Below are 18,577 nucleotides of genomic sequence, written 5' to 3'. Positions count from 1 at the left end.
TTTAATAACATAATTATAAATACTCATTGCTCACAACCGTAGTGGATTTGTAGAATAATTGCTTCAGCCTAGCAAATAAAATCCATCCAACTATTTGTAAACTTCAAAGTCAATTATTAAAAAACATATAAACAAGTTCCACTATGAAGAATTTTGGCAGATGTATAGCCCTCTCTTGCAGACAAGATAAAACAGCCCTCTCTTGCAGAGAGGATAAATTATTGTTCAACAACCAGTTTTATACATGAAGACACATATAGCACTTCAACATTGATAAAAGACATCGTCATACAACATCTTGTATTGCGGTCGATTATCAGTGAAAAGTAATAGAAAGTGCAGAATATTATCAGTGTAAAGTAATAGAAAATGCAGAATATAAATCACGAAGAATGTTGTCTACCGAAAAACAAATTAAATTTATACATGAAGACACATATATCACTTCAACATTGATAAACAATAATTATATTGTATAATAATGAAGAGCTTAACAAGCATCAACATGCAGTATGGGTTCCAAAACATTGATAAACAATATTTATATTGTATAATAATGAAGAGCTTAACAAGCATCAACATGCAGTATGGGTTCAAAAAACATGGCTTCGAATGGCAAAAAGTTCCATATTAATAAGCAGCTACAATTAGCTCGAGTCGACCCATTCAATTAGAAGTCATAAATCCACAAAATCCATTGTAGTCAATGTAAACTTCAATTATACGACATTACAGAATCCTGCAATCTACAATGTGTTTCTGCAAAAAGCTTCCTTCATCAAATATATGTACATGCTACAGAATTCTCCCCCAGAAAAATCCGACCTTTACAAATCATCACCGTGAAAACAGGCCTAGGCCCTTTCCCCATGGATACGCCTTGCAAGTTGAATGTCTTTCAGCACGATGGTCACCCTCTTCGCATGTATGGTGCAGAGGTTAGTATCTTCAAACAGACTGACAAGATAGGCCTCTGCAGCCTCCTGAAGTGCCAAGACAACATGACTCTGGAATCGCAGATCCATCTGAACACAATAAAACAAAATAATTAGACAAGTACCACCGCCAGAACAGAGTACCAAGAAATTCATTTAAATGGGTCGCCAATTAAGCTAACATTTTAATGAGAAAGGTGACAAGTTACCTTGAAGTCCTGGGCAATTTCCCTCACAAGCCTTTGAAATGGCAGCTTCCAAATTAGCAACTCCATGCTCTTCTGATACTCGATTAAACAATTTGCAATAAGATACATATACTATAAAGAAAACATTGTAAACATATCGATAGAATCCAAAGCAAATTTAAACTGCGTGTACATACCGAAGAGCAACTGTTCCGGGACGATATCTATGAGGCTTCTTCACACCTCCAGTCGTGGGAGCAGATTTACGAGCAGCCTAATTTAAAAAAGGAGCTTCAGAATAAAATGCCACAATAAAAATAGCACGCCTCAATTAACTCCACCAAAGATGCAACAGAAGAAATATAGGAAAGTCGTTACCTTTGTTGCGAGTTGCTTCCTCGGAACCTTTTGTTCGGTAGATTTCCGTGATCTCTGCTTCGTACGAGCCATGATTCAAGGAAAAGAGAAATCTACAGCACAGAGAGCAAGAACGAAAGCATAAGACCAAAGCCCAAACATCAAAACAGAAAATCCAAAACCACAACAAAAAATTACTATCAATCTCTTTCAAAAAAACCACTTTTAGGCAATGCAATCGCGAACACCGCCTTAGATAAAATGGAGATTTTCCCGCACTAAACGCTCGAAAACAAATTTGAAGAACAAGGAAAATAGGAAATCAAAGTAGACATATACTCTGAGACAAACTAAAATGGAAATAAAACATGGATCCTAACCCAAGAACAACCACAAACCCTAAGAAACCAAGAGAATTCATTAATTCAAGGATAATTTGACATAGACTTATGAAGTTGGAATTGTTGAATTTTTATAAAAGGCCGGGCCACCTTCTGGGTGGCTATTTATTTCAAAGCAAACCAATCAACATGGTGCTACGAATCAGCATGGTGCTTATCGAAAAATGTTGATGAACTACATTAGATAGTAACCAAATTACTGGAAGTTGGAAAAATGAAATGCTCGACGCATTCAACAATAAGGCTCAATGCACTGTAGCAAAAGAAATCAATCGCGTTGTTATCTTACTCCAGATATGTTATATGAAAACATGAAAATATTCATTATCATTGTCAATGTTTTGTATTATATGATATAACATGCTTGACACATTCACTATTCTGCTTGAATTCAAATATGTAATTGACAGCACGCAGTTAAAAGGCTAAAATGTCCATACCAACTTTCTGTATTGCAGTGAAAAAAAGGGCTTTCAAAACAAAACCTGCTTGATTTTTATGTAGGAAACCAAAAAAACTTGACTAACACTGTCAATTCTTGCAGGCATTAACCTTTGCTACACCACATTAATGCACAGACTTATGCACAAAGGAAATGAATTATAAACAGAATTTAAACAAGCAAAAGACACAACATACCTACCCTGATAAGTGAACAAAAATGCAAAAGCCTATCATCCAAAACCTGCAATTAAGCTAAATAATATCAATGCCGTCATGTCATATCATGTACATGAATGGATGATTGAGTTTAACTGAAAGATGAGAGTAGCAAACGATTAAGATTTTGCTGGGAGTCAATACCCGAACCAGTACCCTTGCATGGTGGTAAAGCTTGTGCAAACATCATGTTTGTTTGATAATTGCATTGCCAAGGAAAGAAGCTTTGTCTGGCTGGTTTCAGTTTTGTTTACCACTTGGCAAGGATATATGTGGTGCGTTCTTGACTCCACTACGCATCCTTCATGAATTTTTTTCAGTTACATATATCATGTGATCTCAGTAATCTCATTGCTGTCCATCCCAGGACAAAGGTGAAAGCAGGCAGGAGGAGGTGGCTGTGGCTGTTACAGGGAGGGACAAATCAACACCCAGCTCAATGCGAGCAAATTGGTGTTGAGATCCCCTCATACTGCCCAGTGCCAATGCCAACTCCCCTTACCTTGCATGTTAAACATTGATTGGCATGGACCAAACAAAAACAAAAAAGCTTATGGAGACACAAAAAAACTAGACAGTGAGGATTAAGAGGGAGAGATTTATGTCAAGCATCTTCACAGTGCAGAGCTACCTTGATTTTCTGCACAGTACAGGATATGAGGTTGTTCACTGTCTCCACTGATTCTACTGTGAGTTTGGCTGTTGGCAAGCTGTTGACTAATATCTGGAATGCAACTGTTAAAAGTGATCCTCCCACACGCGGGCTGTTGACTCCAACGCCCTTTCCAGTAGGGTTTAGTGCAAGGGGACTGCATTCTGGTCCATCTGGAAGAATGGCAAACCCAGAGGGTAAGAGGGCAACATAAGCTGGATCACCCCACCCATAACCACATGCATGGCTGAGATGTCCATTGGAGCATAAACTACAAGAGACCCCGATGCATAATCAACATGTTGCTGCTTTCGTTGGAAATCATGGCCTAAAATAAAAAACATTCACAGTTAGGGTTAGGGTTTCATGAGAGGAATTATTCTGCAAGAAGCATTTCGAAGAAAAAGAAAAGGAACATATGCTTGCTCTTAGAAGAGAAACACAGTTGCCAGGATCTTGTCCTTTCGGAATGTGAGCCATTTCTTGCAATGGACCTCCATTTGACAGTATATCCCACTGCTCCAGTTTTTTTTTTATCAGTGGTTAGTAGAGAGTACCGGCTGTGGATGACACGAAATAGAAAAAACAATGCCATGCTATGAATTATTGAGTCCATTTATTCCTTACCTTGCTTCTGAGTCTCTCATCCCTCAAGAAATCAAATAATCTTTGCGGAGAAACGGGAAGCCACATTGGCTGCGCTCAACACGACACCAGGTGGCTCTCCAGGGTCATCAACGCTCTTTCTTGTCATAACACGAACATCGTCATCAATGTTACCAGAGAGCTTATTCCAGGTGTGTACAGTCGAAACACTCACTCCAGCACAGAAACTGTCCGTCATGCGTTGCGCAAGTCTCAACATGCTGCGACGCCCATTGGGTGTCATTATGGCTATGCAGATGAATGCATTCCTCATAATTAGTGTCGTAAGATGAATTTTAGGAAAGCAATTGTGTTTTCAAATTTAGTAAAACCTTAGATTGGCCAAAATTGCTAAGAAACACTTCACTTATCATAAAAAAAAACATAAAAGCTTACTCCACTCATAAAAGCTTACTCCACCCATCATCAAGAACCTAAATTTACCCATCATCAAGAACCTAAAAAAAATTTAGATAACCGCCCTGATATATTTTCTACATCTGGTTGTTCTCTGTGCGATAAAAAAGAAAAGAAAAGGGCATCACTGTGGCTCTCACCCGTGGGATCTCTTGCTGAAACGTTCGCTGTTGCTATGAGAATAGCAAGGCACTCACACTGACGTTTTAAAGTTGCCAGCCAGCGCTGTGCTCCAAAAGCCATCCCGGAATTTAACAGAGAACGGTAAAGCCTGTGCACTCCACGATCATCATACTCCGCATGCTCTACCCATGTCACCTGATATTTCATCAAACACATATACATTACATCTGAGATTAATTGGTTACTGTACCCGCATGATAATTCCTATTCCCCATTATCAGCGATATAGGATTCGGGCACAACCTTGGAATACCCGTTGGGCATGTCCTGAATCAAACAACCAGAAGGCAACCTCCTGCATTTCATAAATCCTGCAGGCGAATTATCTCGAAGGCCATCAACAGATACATCCACCACTACCCATACGCCCTCAGCATGCTGTTTGCATAATTGAAGAAAGTAAACCTCTCGAGCAGGAACCAACGATGAAAACACTTGCAATTCTGCGTACATCTGCAAGTCATAGAAAACTGCATCTTAGTAATCAGAACGTAAAACAAAATGGTAATTGAAAAAAAAAAATACCCCACAATAATCCTAGAAGCAGTGCACCGTTCCTTGTCCCGCCCATTCCGCTCGATATTACATCGACTGTGGCTGCCCTGGATATCATGCAGGGTAACATTTCCTTATACCCGTTCGCCATTAGAAATATGGGAATACAAGTAACCTGATGAGTGCATGCTTGCTAGATGTGATGTGCAGCGAGGATAATGAATCGATAAATATCTTTTTACTGCCAGATGTCAAACAGAAAAGCATATAACAGATGTGAAGCAGAGAAACAAAGTGTAGACGAAAAGCTTACAACAAAGTGTAGACGAAAAGCTCACTCAAAGGAAGGCTTATTGGCCTAATTAAATGTTAAAAAATTCAATTTACATTGATGTTATTGTGGAATTTAGGTTTTTGTGATCCATATCAAGTATTAGAAGATTTTTCAACGAAAATCACATTATAATTCATTTGTCGACGTGTTTCGAACCAACAAATGTATGATTCATTTGTTGATGTGTTTCGAACCAACAAGCATGGTTCATCGTTAGTACAAGTTGAAGAACCAGAGCATGGCAACAATTTAAATAGAGAGAGCAGATCATCCAATGGCTATATTTGACTAGGAAACAACTATATTTCACTAGGTAGAGATGGTAAATTCAATTAATTCAAAAAATAGTTTTGTTATATTTATTTCTATATTTGATCAAATATAAACATTTAAATTTTATCAAATATAGTAATAAATATAACAAAACTAACTTTTGAATTAATTGAATTTCATCCCTCGCTCCAGTACAGCGTTCCTGGTGAAATATAGCTGTTGGATGATCTGTGCTCTCTATTTAAACTGCTGCCATGATCTAGTTCTTCAACTTGTCTTGAGGATGAACCACTGTTGCCATGATCTGGTTATTCAACTTGTCTTGACACACTTCTTCAACTTGTCTTGAGGATGAACCACTGCTGCCATGATTTGGTTATTCAACTTGTCTTGACGCGTAGTCTAAGGAGGCGGAGGAGTTGCCTAGAAAGTTATGGAAATTCTAGTCATATTTAGAGAAAATCCGGCAAAGATTTTTGTAAATCCAAATTATCGTTGTTAAAATTCAAAATTTTAGGTGTCTTAGACGTTTTTGATGGCGCTGAATCTATTTCCACCATCAAAAACACTATTCAAACACTGCCTCTACAAGATTTTTTGAAATTCTTTTGCCCAGATTCCTGCCCTACTCCCTTGCCTTGAGGATGAACCACACTAATGTGTCGACAAATAAATTATGATGTGATTTTTGCCAAAAAAAAATTCTCAATACATCATGTTCGATGTTGTTAATTTTCTCTATAATTGTTATATATTAAAAAATTCAATATACATTAATAGTTATGTTTTTCTCAAATATCTCTTATATATTATAGATTGAACATAAAATTTCAAACTGTGAAACAAAACACAACCACTGTTAAACACACATGGACAACAAGAAAAATATGAAAGATAAAACATGAGAGTTCATTTTTTATTAACAAGAGATATACATTTATAGTACATTATGTGACCGTTGGATTCCACATCCCAAGGTCTCTTGGACTACTTTGTCTATTCAGCTTCCACACTAACCCATTGAGGATTAGGTGTCCAACATTCCCCCCCTTAATCCGAAGGGTTATGTATGAGTCCAAGAAGAGAGCTGTAATACAAAATGTGCAAAAATGCATGGCAGCACAAGGCTGAATGTGCCTTTGAAATATTGGTATAAAGGGCGGTGGTTTAAGGATGACCACCAACACTGGAACGCTTAGTGCAGTTCCCGGACTCTTCCAAAACTGGCAAGAAGCTGAAGTCTTCTGCTAGAGGAAGTGCTCCTATTGTTTTGAAGAGGGAAACCTTCAACCAATAAAGGGAGGCCTCACTCCGCATAAAAGGGAGAACTTCAACCTAAAAAGGGAAGTCTCAATCTGTGATGGTTTAAGGATGACCAACAACTCTGGAATGCTTAATGCAATTCCTGGAACTCTTCCAAAACTGGCAAGAAGTTGAAGTCTTCTGCTAGAGGAAGTGTTCTCAATTTTGTTTATGGAATTCTTCTGAAACTAGTAAGAAGTTGAAGTCTTCTGCTAGAGGAAGTATCCTAGATTACCAACTGAAGGCATGTTCAGGGGCATCTTTGTTGCTGGCTACAACTCTGAAACTGGTGTGGCAAGTTGTGGCTCAAGCTCGCTTGATGAGACTTTGAAGCTTATAGATTACCATCATTCCCCCCCTGTCAGATACAAGGTGAGACAATGGAGAAAACTCAACTGCAAGCGTGTTCAATACTCTGGAACAAGTTTTGACATGTGTTTGGAATATCTTCTTGGCTGTTGATGCCCATTGCCAAGAAGCGATCCATCCAAGATGAATCTTTGTTCTTGCAGGACGTTTGTTTCTGAAGCATCTGCGTGAAGAATGACTTGTTTTATGACAGTGCTTACATGGATGAAGATCAAAACAGTGATCTTTGAGATGGCCAACTCGGTCACAGTGTTGGCATTTCACAATTTGTTGTTGTTGTTGTTGCTGTGGAAGAGGCACAGAGTCTGGAACAGTTAGAGGTGAACTATCATGAGGAGCAGGTGAACTGTCATGAATGAATCCAGCACTCTGAAACTGAATGGGCTTGGCGTAGTCTGGAATATGAAAGGACAAGTCCTTGTCATATCCAAGACCAGTTCTGTGCTTGTTGTGGACAAGTTGTTCCCAAGGTCTGATGATGGGCTTGGGAAGTGCAGACTGAGTTTCTGCATCTGTATGTGACTTTGCTGCTTCCTTGGGCAATAGATTTGAATCAACTTGTAACTTGTTGCTTATGGAATTCTGTTTCAATGTTCTGAACAGAAACAGGTTCAGAATGATGACTCCATTTCTGCAATTCTTCCTGCTGCAGTTGTGATTCAAGTTGCAGAAACTCTATCTTTTCATGTGCATTTTGCAAATAAGTTTGAATGTTAAAAAGAGTTTCTTTGTTGACTTTTACCATCCCATCAACAGTGGAATGAATTAGGATATTAATAACTTAATGCATCTTCAAGTCTGGCCATTATCTCAATAGATAAACCCTGATATGCAAATGATTTTTGCCACAATGTTCTCCACGGTGGGTGATTTTCGTAAGTTTATTCACTGTACATTATTTTTAGTGCTTCCACATGTAGTAATAGCAAATTCAGAAATTAAATGCAATAGCCATTAAGTGATGGCACCAACATAATGGACTTTTCTCATTCAAAAACTTAACTAAACAACGAGCAGATTAGAAGATAGAACCTGATAATTAAATGATAGCCAACACAAATTAGTACATATGCAATTATCACTGCCCAAAATGGCACCTCAACATTTGTTTCTAATGTGCACTGCCCAAGAAATGGAATTGCCTCCTCGTTGTTTCTTTCTCTCGAATGTGCGTTCTTTGATATCTTGTGCCTATCACACCGCCGCCTCTTCTTACATGGCCGATGGAAGCGCTGCCCTCGGTCCTGATCTTGCTATCGAGTGAAAGTAGGGAACGCTCATGTCGATCATTCTCTTTTGCTGACGGGGAAAGAGTGAAATTGATTGACAGATGCGCCGGAAGATTCAAGTCAGGGAAAGGGTTTTCTGTTGTAGGATGATGAGCCTGTTGCGTACTGTTTACCCAGGAAGATGAATGGTTAACACCAGTCACCTCAGTCGCAGGATTGTGACTGCGCACATTCTCTCCCAACCACAACCGAATCGGCGACTGACGCGGCTGCTCACTGGGATTCCTACCAGCTGGGCAGGAGAGATTCCAGAGCCTGGGTGTTGCTCTCTACAGAGGTGCGGACTGCTGTGTACTTGTGTATGATGTAAATGTGTTCAAGTCATTTGACAACCTGGAAAATTGGCACAAGGAGTTTCTGAATCAACAGAGGTATATATGCAGCTGCCACTGTCATAAAAACTTGCCGTATATAACATTGTGTGTGCCGTGCGCTCTCTCCACTACCAGTCTTCAAAAATATTTAACGCAGAGGCATCATACTGTCAACAAAAAATGTTTAACGCTGATACCAACACACTGCGCCCGCTGGATGGAATCCAGATGGACCCCTGGTGCTCTCCTCCGCCCAGTTCGATCCCAACGGCACTCTTGTCCAAACAGGAGGCTACAGCCACGGGTCGCACAGGGTCCGGAGCCTCCAGGCCTGCCTGCCCGGCACACAAGTCGATGGGTCGAATCCGGCAACGCCCAACAGGAGGATCCGAGATGGTACGCGACGAATCAGATACCAAGAGTATATATACAGGATGAAGTTCCGAGACTGCTGCAACGGTAAGGCTGAGCGCTGTTACAAATGAAGAGCCGAGGCAATGGATGGCATACCGCTGGCTCAAACTGCGTGTCGCCGAGGTTATGCCAACAGACAGTAAAGTCTGCGTTTCTTACAAAACAGGAGCAGCTATCTCATCAAGTAATGCAGCACCATGAAGAAATGGTGAATGGGATGCAACTAGTAATGGGATAAGACCTGAAAATAGATGGACTGAACGAGCAGCTGGAAGAAGACTGCAAGGCGATGAAGAAACAAAATTGCAGGCCTTTCAAAAACAATTTTAACGCACAACGCTCAGACAACTGATAGGCAGGTAATGGCAGCGCATTATATGGAGTAGGCTTTGTATGGAGCAATGCTTTTAAATGGAGCGTTTATGGACAGAGAGCGCAGGTAATGTCAGACAGAGATCAGGTGCAGCATATACAGTCCAGAGGTCAGGTAGGAGAGGCAGCAGATTTCTGGCAAACAATGAATTAATGGAGCGTTACAGGTAATGGGCAGAACTGGCAGGTCTGCACACAGTGGTGGCAATTCTGCGCAATTCTGATTAGGAGAAAGACAAAACTGACATATATATAGAGACCACAAAACAAGTGGCTCAAATTGGAGCAGGACCAACAATCGCCTGCTCTGATACCATGTTAAACACACATGGACAACAAGAAAAATATGAAAGATAAAACATGAGAGTGCATTTTTTATTAACAAGAGATATACATTTATAGTACATTATGTGACCATTGGGTTCTACATCCCAAGGTCTCTTGGACTACTTTGTCTATTCAACTTCCACACTAACCCATTGAGGATTATGTGTCCAACAACCACAACCACTATTTATACATTGATAGTGATAGTTTTTCTCAAATATCTCTTATATATTATAGGGATTGAACATAAAATTTCAAAAATGTGAAACAAAACACACCCCCTATTTTTATAAAGATTCAAATCCCCAAAACCCTATAATAATACCGGACTTTCACTCCATTACAGTAATTTTAATTTTATTTTTTTAAAGATTCATATCCAAAAAAGCCCTAATAATAATGACGGACTTTCACTCCATTACAATCATTATATTTTTATTTTTTTAAATTCGCTGAAATGTAGTTACGTGCTCCTCAAACACAGGGGAGGGCCACACCGCCCTTTGGGTTTCTCGATTGCTCTATAACGAAGTTTGAAATTAACCTAGTGTAGAATCAGATTTACAACTCGATAAGGGACCCTGTAGAGACCCGCGAAATCTCAGAGGTTCTGTTGTGTAGTTCTCTATCAGTCCAGACGGGTACGAATGCCGAAAAAAGAACGCCCCCAGAAGCAAAAAAAAACTCTACATCGGTTCTTCAAGCAACAATCCAGGGACTTTCTATCACCAACGCGATCGCCAAAAATAATTTAAAGATTTATATGAGGTATGGAAATCAGTATTTATATTCTTGAGTCGGCTATGTATTGCATTACAGCCTTGTATGGTTCGGATTCAAGCTTTTCTTGCATGATAGTGACATCAATTTTAATCTTAACATGAAAAAGGGGGCAAATTTAGTTTTTCTCTTCAAGTGAAGGGGAGGTTTCGATTCCAGAAGGGTTTTTGGCCTTATATTTGATTTATGTATGGATTCTGCAGTTTGTATTGCAGAGATTTGCTATGATGTATGAATTGCGTCTTCCTGTCTCTGCTGCTGGTTAGAGGTGATTGCATGATAATCATTGGGCGCCTCTTTGGATTGAAATGGGTTTAAGAATTTTCTTTAAAGTGTTTTGACAAAGACGCGCTTGGAGCCTGCTTGCGCCTGCATTGCAAATAGTGTACTTATTTTGACTTTGGCGCCAGATCGGAGGGGTTTCTTTTTCCTTTAAAATAGCTTGGAAGCTACACACGGTCTTGTCCCCTTGAAACTCATGATATGCAGTGGGACATACCACAGTGAGAATAGAAACCCCTGGACGGCTTAACAGTCTGTTGACCCACCAATAAGCCAACACTCCATTGGCTTTAACTGGATTTTTGATCTGGTGTTCATTGGACCAACTGGTTGGAACAGTTGAAAAAGTTGGAACAGTTGAAAAATAAAACCGTTTTCTGAGATAATAAGATAGATTTTGATAGCTTATTTTTTGTAAAGGTTATGGGTTTTTAGGGCATTGTTTATGAAACCTTTTTCAGTGATAAACATGGAAAAGTAAAAAGTAATTCCATATTTCAGTTTTGGGTTTATTGGCATAACTTGGGTTTGTTTTCAGTTAAGGAATACCATATTTCAAGTTTTGGGTTTATTGGCATAACTTGTGTTTGTTTTGAGTTCTAAGCGGATTTTGGAAGATTAGCATTGCTTATGTTTTGTTTTTATTTATTTATCTAGCATTATATAATTTTATGGGGATTAGATATTTGTTTTCCGGATTCTGGAAAATTTGTATTTTGATTTTTGTTTTGTTTGCATTGGGAGATTAGATGTTTCTCTATCATTATTGATTTCTTTTGATGTTTTGGAATGAAAATATTTTTTTGGTTATTATAAAATTAAAAAGTGATTTTTTGATATAAGATGTTTTGGAGTGTGATTTTTTTTGGGTTAAATTTTGATTTTTGTTATTTAAATTGAGTTTTTGATTGTATATATGGATTCAAAATTTTGAAAAATTTAAGTACTGAAGTTATAAAAAGTTCACACTCAAACTTGTAATTCCAATAAATTTCTATCTGATTCGAAATAAATTAAACTGAACAAAAAATTAAATTGATTCCGAAACTTCCAAAAACATTTAACAAATAAACTAACGCTTTTAATTCTTTTATAAATTGTTTGGTTTTTTCTTTTAAAGTTATGATGAAATGAAATATCTTTAATTGCAGCTTTCACACTCCATCGACCTCACCTGTGAACCATTTAAATTCCCACTTGAAGTTTTTCATTCTAAGTGGGTGGTTACAACAGTTCTAGTATTCTAAATCCTCTTGCTTAGATACTAAAACAAATTTCAATTGCTTGATTTTCTTATATCTTGCATTCCAGTCAGTCTGGTTTATTCGTATAGATTGCTTGCTTTCATTCATACGAGGTTGGCAGAAAGTTGGGATTGCCCATGTGGCATTCGACAAAATTGTAGGGAGGAATAGAGGTTATCCAGCATTTTATTTTTACAGAATTGGTCAGCATTCCTTTGAAACTTATGCCAGAATGAAACCCCAGGTTGACATATTAACATTCCATTGAATTCACCTCCGAAATAACATAATGCTCCTTTTAAGTAGGTTTATTTTATTTTATTTTTAAACTGGGTGAGTGGGTGTGAGACACTGTTAAGTTTCAGAATGAAACCCCAGGTTGACATATTAACATTCCATTGAATTCACCTCCGAAATAACATAATGCTCCTTTTAAGTAGGTTTATTTTATTTATTTTTAACCTGGGGGATGGGTGTGAGACACTGTTTTTATTAGATTATTGGACCCAATCTTTTAAAAATAGAAATTACACACTTTCTCTCTATATATACACTAAATATTATATGTTTACTCATACATATTGCTCTAACATGTAACATATCTGAAGCAAAATAGATCAACTCTCAACTGATCAACTGAAGGCCTCGAAACAAATAGAAACGTGGTGTCAAATCATATAACTACCAGTTGGATTTTTGTCGGTTGGAGGAGGGTTTTTTGTATTTTTTACTCTATTTTCCAATTTTCACGCTGACGGTTGCTGTGGGACAGGACTGGTTCTGTATGGGATATGGCTGAACCAGATGGGGAGTGGAGTTGTCTTTAGTGAGATTTTTTGGAAGTTTTTTCGGTGGGTTTTTCTGGTCAAATTTCTTTAAAATCCGACATCAATTTATTGAAATCGCAAGTTTGATAGCTAATTTCTGCACAATCAAAGTGTTATAAAAGTTTTTCAGGGTGCTGAATCCAAATATGCAGTTAAAAAACCATTTTAAATAATACAAATCAAGATTTAACCTCAATTTTTTCCATGGATTCCATCATCGAAATCTCTTTCCATGGATTCCATCACCGAAATCTCCAAAAAGTCGCACTAAAGACAACCCCGAACCAGATGATTTCACTTGTTCTATACCGAACGGGTTGTTTTGCTACTGAAGCTATCGATCTGTCTCAAGGGCCAATTCTGCGCTTTGGAGGGTTGAAGCAGCCGGTTACTGGTTCGCTTTAAGGCCTGGTTCTGCGCTTGGGAGGGTTGAACTGGCTGAAGCAGCCGGTTCTGGTTTCCGGTTCAGCTGGTTTTTAATTCAGTTGAGCTACACCAGTTCTAGTGTATGAAAAACCATTTGCTTAGATAATAAAACAGATCTCGATTGCTTCATTTTCGTATATGTCGTTTTGAAGTTTGATTTATTGGCATAAGTTGTTTGCTTTCACTAAGTGGTGGGCAGAAAATCGGCATTACCCATGTTCTGGATTATTTTCTCCTTGGTATCGTTGTTCAGTCATATATGGCACTGGAATGTTACATATTAACTGTTTAAAGTTTAAACATTTTGTTAGAGATGTTGAAGCATTGGTGAAAGATGAAGACACAGATAGGAACCTATTACTTTTTTCAGACTACGATTTTCTCTGATGGCTTCACTTGAAATAAATAGTCACTGCCAGTACTTAGTTTTCTTACAGCTTCAAAATGCCGTACGTACTAAGAACTACATCGTAGAAACTGACTTCTTTTGCCCTTCGGTTTTAATAGAATTGCATGTTACATAATGAAATTGCACATTTGATTTTCATTTTTACACTAGTTACTAGTTCGTCGCCTTCTTGGATTTCTGTTAGTTGACAACACCAGAACTTATTATACTGACGACTACTGCTTTAAATTCATTGATGAATTTGGCTGGGTGCAGATTTGCGGATCAATTACACCTGTGCAACAATGGCGCACAAGGGAGAATCTTCAGAACCGTAAGTCTCCTTGCTTTTCATTTTTAGAGGGTTTGGTTTATCAGGTCTATTTTGAAGTGGTAGTTCTTGTGTTGTATGCTGTTGAGCTAAATTTTGGAGCGTTTTGATTACAGGAAAGGAGTCAAAAGGGATTTCAGCACTGCTATTTTGGAGCGGAAGAAGGCTCCCAATCGCCTTGTTGTCGATGAGGCTATCAACGACGATAACTCTGTGGTCTGTCTGCATCCGGACACCATGGAAAAATTACAGCTCTTCCGCGGAGATACAATTCTTATCAAGGTATGCTTTGATATTGATAATGGTAAAATTGCCCTCTTTTCTTAGCTCTGTGGGATTCGATCTTTGATCTATTCGTGATATTTTGATCTAATTTGCCCGGGGCACCTGGGGTTTCGAATGTTGTGTTTTAGGGCAAGAAGAGAAAGGATACGATTTGTATCGCTCTCGCTGATGAGACGTGCGAAGAGCCCAGGATTAGAATGAACAAGGTTGTGCGTTCGAATCTGAGGGTTCGACTCGGCGATGTTGTTTCGGTTCATCAGTGCCCCGATGTAAAGTACGGCAAGCGTGTGCATATCCTGCCTATTGATGATACCATCGAGGGCGTTACTGGCAATCTGTTCGATGCATATTTAAAGCGTGAGTCTCATTTTTTTCCCGACTCATTCTGTTTTCATATTTCTCTTCTTAAAGTGATGGATATCCTGGTTTTTTTTAATTTTTTCTTCTGAATTCTGCCTTTCCAATGTTTTCATTTCTTAATGTCTTTCTCACCTTTAGAAAATGTAGGTCAGTGCATTAAGTTTGCACCAATGCATGAATTTACCATCTTGTTATGAGGCTGTTCATACATGCCAGTATCTTAGGGTAAATTGTCTTATATGTACAACAAATAGATCTCGTAAAGGCAATTTGATTTTCATAAGCTTAAAGAAACTCAGGTTAGAAGGATTTGCTTTGTGCGTTTAATATGCTTGCATTGTTTGTTTGGGGAAGTTTATGCTACCGACCTCATGTTAGTTGAAATATGAGCATACAGTGCCATTTTAAGTTTTGAATAGCTCCCTGTAATTTGCGTTATGAGTTATCTTTCTAACATTGTGCGTTAAAAGTTTAGGATGTTATGTTTTGTGCAATTTATTTGCTTTCTTCTTCTCTTTCTACAATGTGGGTTAATAAGATCAGGTAAATATGGTTTCTAAAGTTCTGATATTTTCTTTGCAGCCTATTTCATGGAGGCCTATCGCCCAGTAAGGAAAGGAGACCTTTTCCTTGTTAGAGGTGGAATGCGCAGTGTAGAGTTCAAAGTAATAGAGACGGACCCTGGGGAATATTGTGTTGTTTCTCCTGATACTGAGATCTTTTGTGAGGGAGAGCCTGTGAAGCGGGAGGATGAAGATAGATTGGATGAAATTGGTTATGACGATGTTGGCGGTGTAAGGAGGCAAATGGCCCAGATTCGTGAATTGGTTGAGCTTCCACTGAGGCACCCACAGCTCTTTAAATCAATTGGTGTTAAACCACCAAAGGGAATTTTGCTCTTTGGACCACCTGGTTCAGGGAAAACCTTAATTGCTAGGGCAGTGGCCAATGAAACTGGTGCTTTCTTTTTCTTAATTAATGGGCCCGAAATTATGTCGAAGTTGGCTGGAGAAAGTGAAAGCAATCTGAGGAAAGCCTTTGAGGAGGCAGAGAAGAATGCCCCATCCATTATTTTTATTGATGAAATTGATTCAATAGCACCCAAAAGAGAAAAGACACATGGTGAGGTTGAGAGGCGAATTGTTTCTCAACTTCTGACACTGATGGATGGGCTAAAAGCTCGAGCCCATGTTATTGTGATGGGAGCAACTAACCGGCCAAATAGTATTGACCCAGCTCTTAGAAGGTTTGGAAGGTTTGACAGGGAAATTGATATTGGGGTTCCTGATGAAGTGGGGCGGCTGGAAGTCCTTCGTATACATACAAAGAATATGAAGCTTTCGGACGATGTATGAACTTAACCGCGTTGGAATTTTCTATTTTCACATATTTCAACGCTATTTTTTATACTCTCATATATTATGTTTTTGATTTTTGGTGCAGGTTGATCTTGAACGAATTGCGAAGGACACACATGGATATGTTGGAGCTGATCTTGCAGCTCTTTGCACCGAGGCTGCGCTACAGTGCATCAGGGAAAAAATGGATGTTATAGACTTGGAAGATGAGACCATCGATGCTGAAATCCTCAATTCTATGGCTGTTACAAATGAGCACTTCCAGACTGCGTTGGGCACCAGTAACCCATCTGCCTTGCGTGAAACTGTGAGTTGTGTCAAATTTCTTCTATCAATATCCTTTTCTATAAGTATCAGTCAAGAGGGGTTATATAAACACTCAGGTGCGAAGAATGTATCTCTTCTATTTGTTTATTTATAAGCAATAGTGTATTAATAATATTTGTATTTGTACGATAGGTTGTTGAAGTGCCTAATGTTTCTTGGGATGATATTGGTGGTTTGGAAAATGTCAAGAGGGAGCTTCAAGAGGTAAGCAGTGGACCTCAGGATTACTACATTTCTATTTTTGATTCTTTCAAGGATGTCAACTATGTGCGAATCCTGAAAACCACTAACTAAGATGTACTTTAATGTTGGTCTGTAGACTGTTCAATATCCAGTGGAGCACCCTGAGAAATTTGAAAAGTTTGGCATGTCTCCTTCGAAAGGAGTGCTCTTTTACGGCCCACCAGGTTGTGGTAAGACGCTGCTTGCAAAAGCTATTGCGAATGAGTGCCAGGCCAATTTTATCAGTGTAAAAGGCCCAGAATTATTAACTATGTGGTTTGGAGAAAGTGAGGCTAATGTTCGAGAGATTTTTGACAAAGCTCGACAGTCAGCGCCTTGCGTCTTGTTTTTTGATGAGCTTGATTCTATTGCTACACAGGTATGTTGACTTTCGATACCCAAAATTATTCTCATCTTTGAGTGGAGTGATTCATGAGCGAAGTTTGTCATTTATCTAAAGGGATGTTAATTAATGTTGAAATAAATTGCACTTCACATGGTCAAGAGTAGTCCGCTCTTTATTGGAGTGATTTGTGTCCAGATTTTTTGTCGTACCTTGTCTAGTGAGACATTAATTAAACGTTGAAATGTAATTCCAATATTGCAGCGAGGGAGCAGTGTTGGCGATGCAGGTGGTGCTGCGGACAGAGTCCTAAATCAGTTGTTAACAGAGATGGATGGGATGACAGCCAAGAAAACTGTTTTCATTATTGGGGCCACAAATAGGCCAGATATCATTGATCCTGCATTGCTAAGGCCTGGTAGGCTTGACCAGTTAATTTACATACCATTACCCGATGAGAGTTCACGCCTGCAAATTTTTAAAGCATGCTTGAGAAAGTCACCGGTTGCCAAGGATGTTGATTTGACTGCTTTAGCTCGTTATACCCAAGGATTTAGTGGAGCTGATATTACAGAAATTTGTCAGCGGGCTTGCAAATATGCCATTCGAGAAAACATCGAGCAGGTAAGCAATAGTATCCATGCTTATATACAGAGATTTGTTTTTGCTTGTTATATTTTTTCTTTGCTTTTACTTACTAGAATGTTACATTCTATGTGGCCTGGAGTAACAAAAGACTACGTACCTTTAGGTTCTGTGATATTTCTAGTAGACACTCATTAGCTTATTTTGAATATGATGTAGGATATTGAACGTGAAAGGAAGAGAAAAGAAAATCCTGAAGCTATGGATGAGGATGATAGTGAGGAGGTATCTGAAATAAAAGCAGCTCATTTTGAGGAGTCCATGAAATATGCTCGAAGGAGTGTCAGCGATGCTGATATCCGAAAATATCAAGCATTTGCACAGACGCTGCAGCAGTCTCGAGGTTTTGGTACGGAATTCCGATTTGCAGAGAGGCCAGGTGGTACAGCGGCAGCTGGTTCTTCAGAACCATTTACTGGAGCAGAAAATAAAGAAGACGATGACTTGTATAGTTGATAGGTCCCGTAGCATTAACACTGCCTGATTATTAAAGTGGCATGTTTATCTTCTTTTGGGCAACTTAGCGTATTTCCTGATACATTGAAAAGAATTTATGGAGGTTGTTCTAGAGAAGACCTTGTTCACAAGGTAGTCGATGCTATGAAAATCTGCTTTTTCTTTAACGCGTAGATAACTATTGTCTTCATATCAATCAATGTGTGAGTCTTCGTAGACTTTTTTCTTGTCCAATTATCTTATCTGGTAACATTTAAAACATTGCATGTGTATGCATTCTTTGTTTGTGAGTATTTTGGAGGTTTCTGTAATGTTTTGATATTCATGAGATCAACTACATATACTTGCCAAAAGGGTCAAAATATATCTTTGGCTG

At 38.7% G+C, this 18,577-nt stretch overlaps 2 protein-coding genes and 1 pseudogene across 3 annotated transcripts; 1 reads left to right on the top strand and 2 right to left on the bottom strand.

Annotated features, from left to right (window-relative positions):
- Positions 1-1,144: 1,144 nt before the first annotated feature.
- On the bottom strand, positions 1,145-1,595 carry LOC149255246 (uncharacterized). Its single transcript, XM_089457189.1, has 3 exons — positions 1,502-1,595; positions 1,321-1,397; positions 1,145-1,216 (listed from the first exon to the last, which is right to left on the bottom strand). The coding sequence occupies exons 1-3, from the start codon at positions 1,571-1,573 to the stop codon at positions 1,198-1,200; spliced, it is 168 nt and encodes a 55-aa protein (XP_089313315.1). The 5' UTR covers positions 1,574-1,595; the 3' UTR covers positions 1,145-1,197.
- A 1,550-nt stretch (positions 1,596-3,145) lies between these two features.
- Positions 3,146-5,084, bottom strand: LOC149255245 (homeobox-leucine zipper protein ANTHOCYANINLESS 2-like; annotated as a pseudogene). The gene is made up of 6 exons (XR_016265501.1): positions 4,978-5,084; positions 4,682-4,892; positions 4,396-4,573; positions 3,821-4,087; positions 3,542-3,709; positions 3,146-3,498 (listed from the first exon to the last, which is right to left on the bottom strand). The product of XR_016265501.1 is annotated as a homeobox-leucine zipper protein ANTHOCYANINLESS 2-like (transcript).
- A 5,331-nt stretch (positions 5,085-10,415) lies between these two features.
- LOC149255244 (cell division cycle protein 48 homolog) lies at positions 10,416-18,368 on the top strand. The gene is made up of 10 exons (XM_089460407.1): positions 10,416-10,695; positions 14,151-14,208; positions 14,322-14,487; positions 14,619-14,847; positions 15,433-16,199; positions 16,294-16,515; positions 16,668-16,739; positions 16,855-17,136; positions 17,365-17,724; positions 17,905-18,368. Exons 2-10 carry the CDS (start codon positions 14,180-14,182, stop codon positions 18,199-18,201), a joined length of 2,424 nt encoding a protein of 807 aa, XP_089316533.1. The 5' UTR covers positions 10,416-10,695; positions 14,151-14,179; the 3' UTR covers positions 18,202-18,368.
- Positions 18,369-18,577: the final 209 nt, after the last annotated feature.

Source organism: Pinus tabuliformis, chromosome 7, assembly GCF_031772625.1.
Source record: "Pinus tabuliformis cultivar Carrire ecotype Pingquan chromosome 7, CPIR1, whole genome shotgun sequence".
In the NCBI taxonomy this organism is placed as follows: Eukaryota; Viridiplantae; Streptophyta; class Pinopsida; order Pinales; family Pinaceae; genus Pinus; species Pinus tabuliformis.
This window is presented reverse-complemented; position numbering and strand designations above follow the sequence as displayed.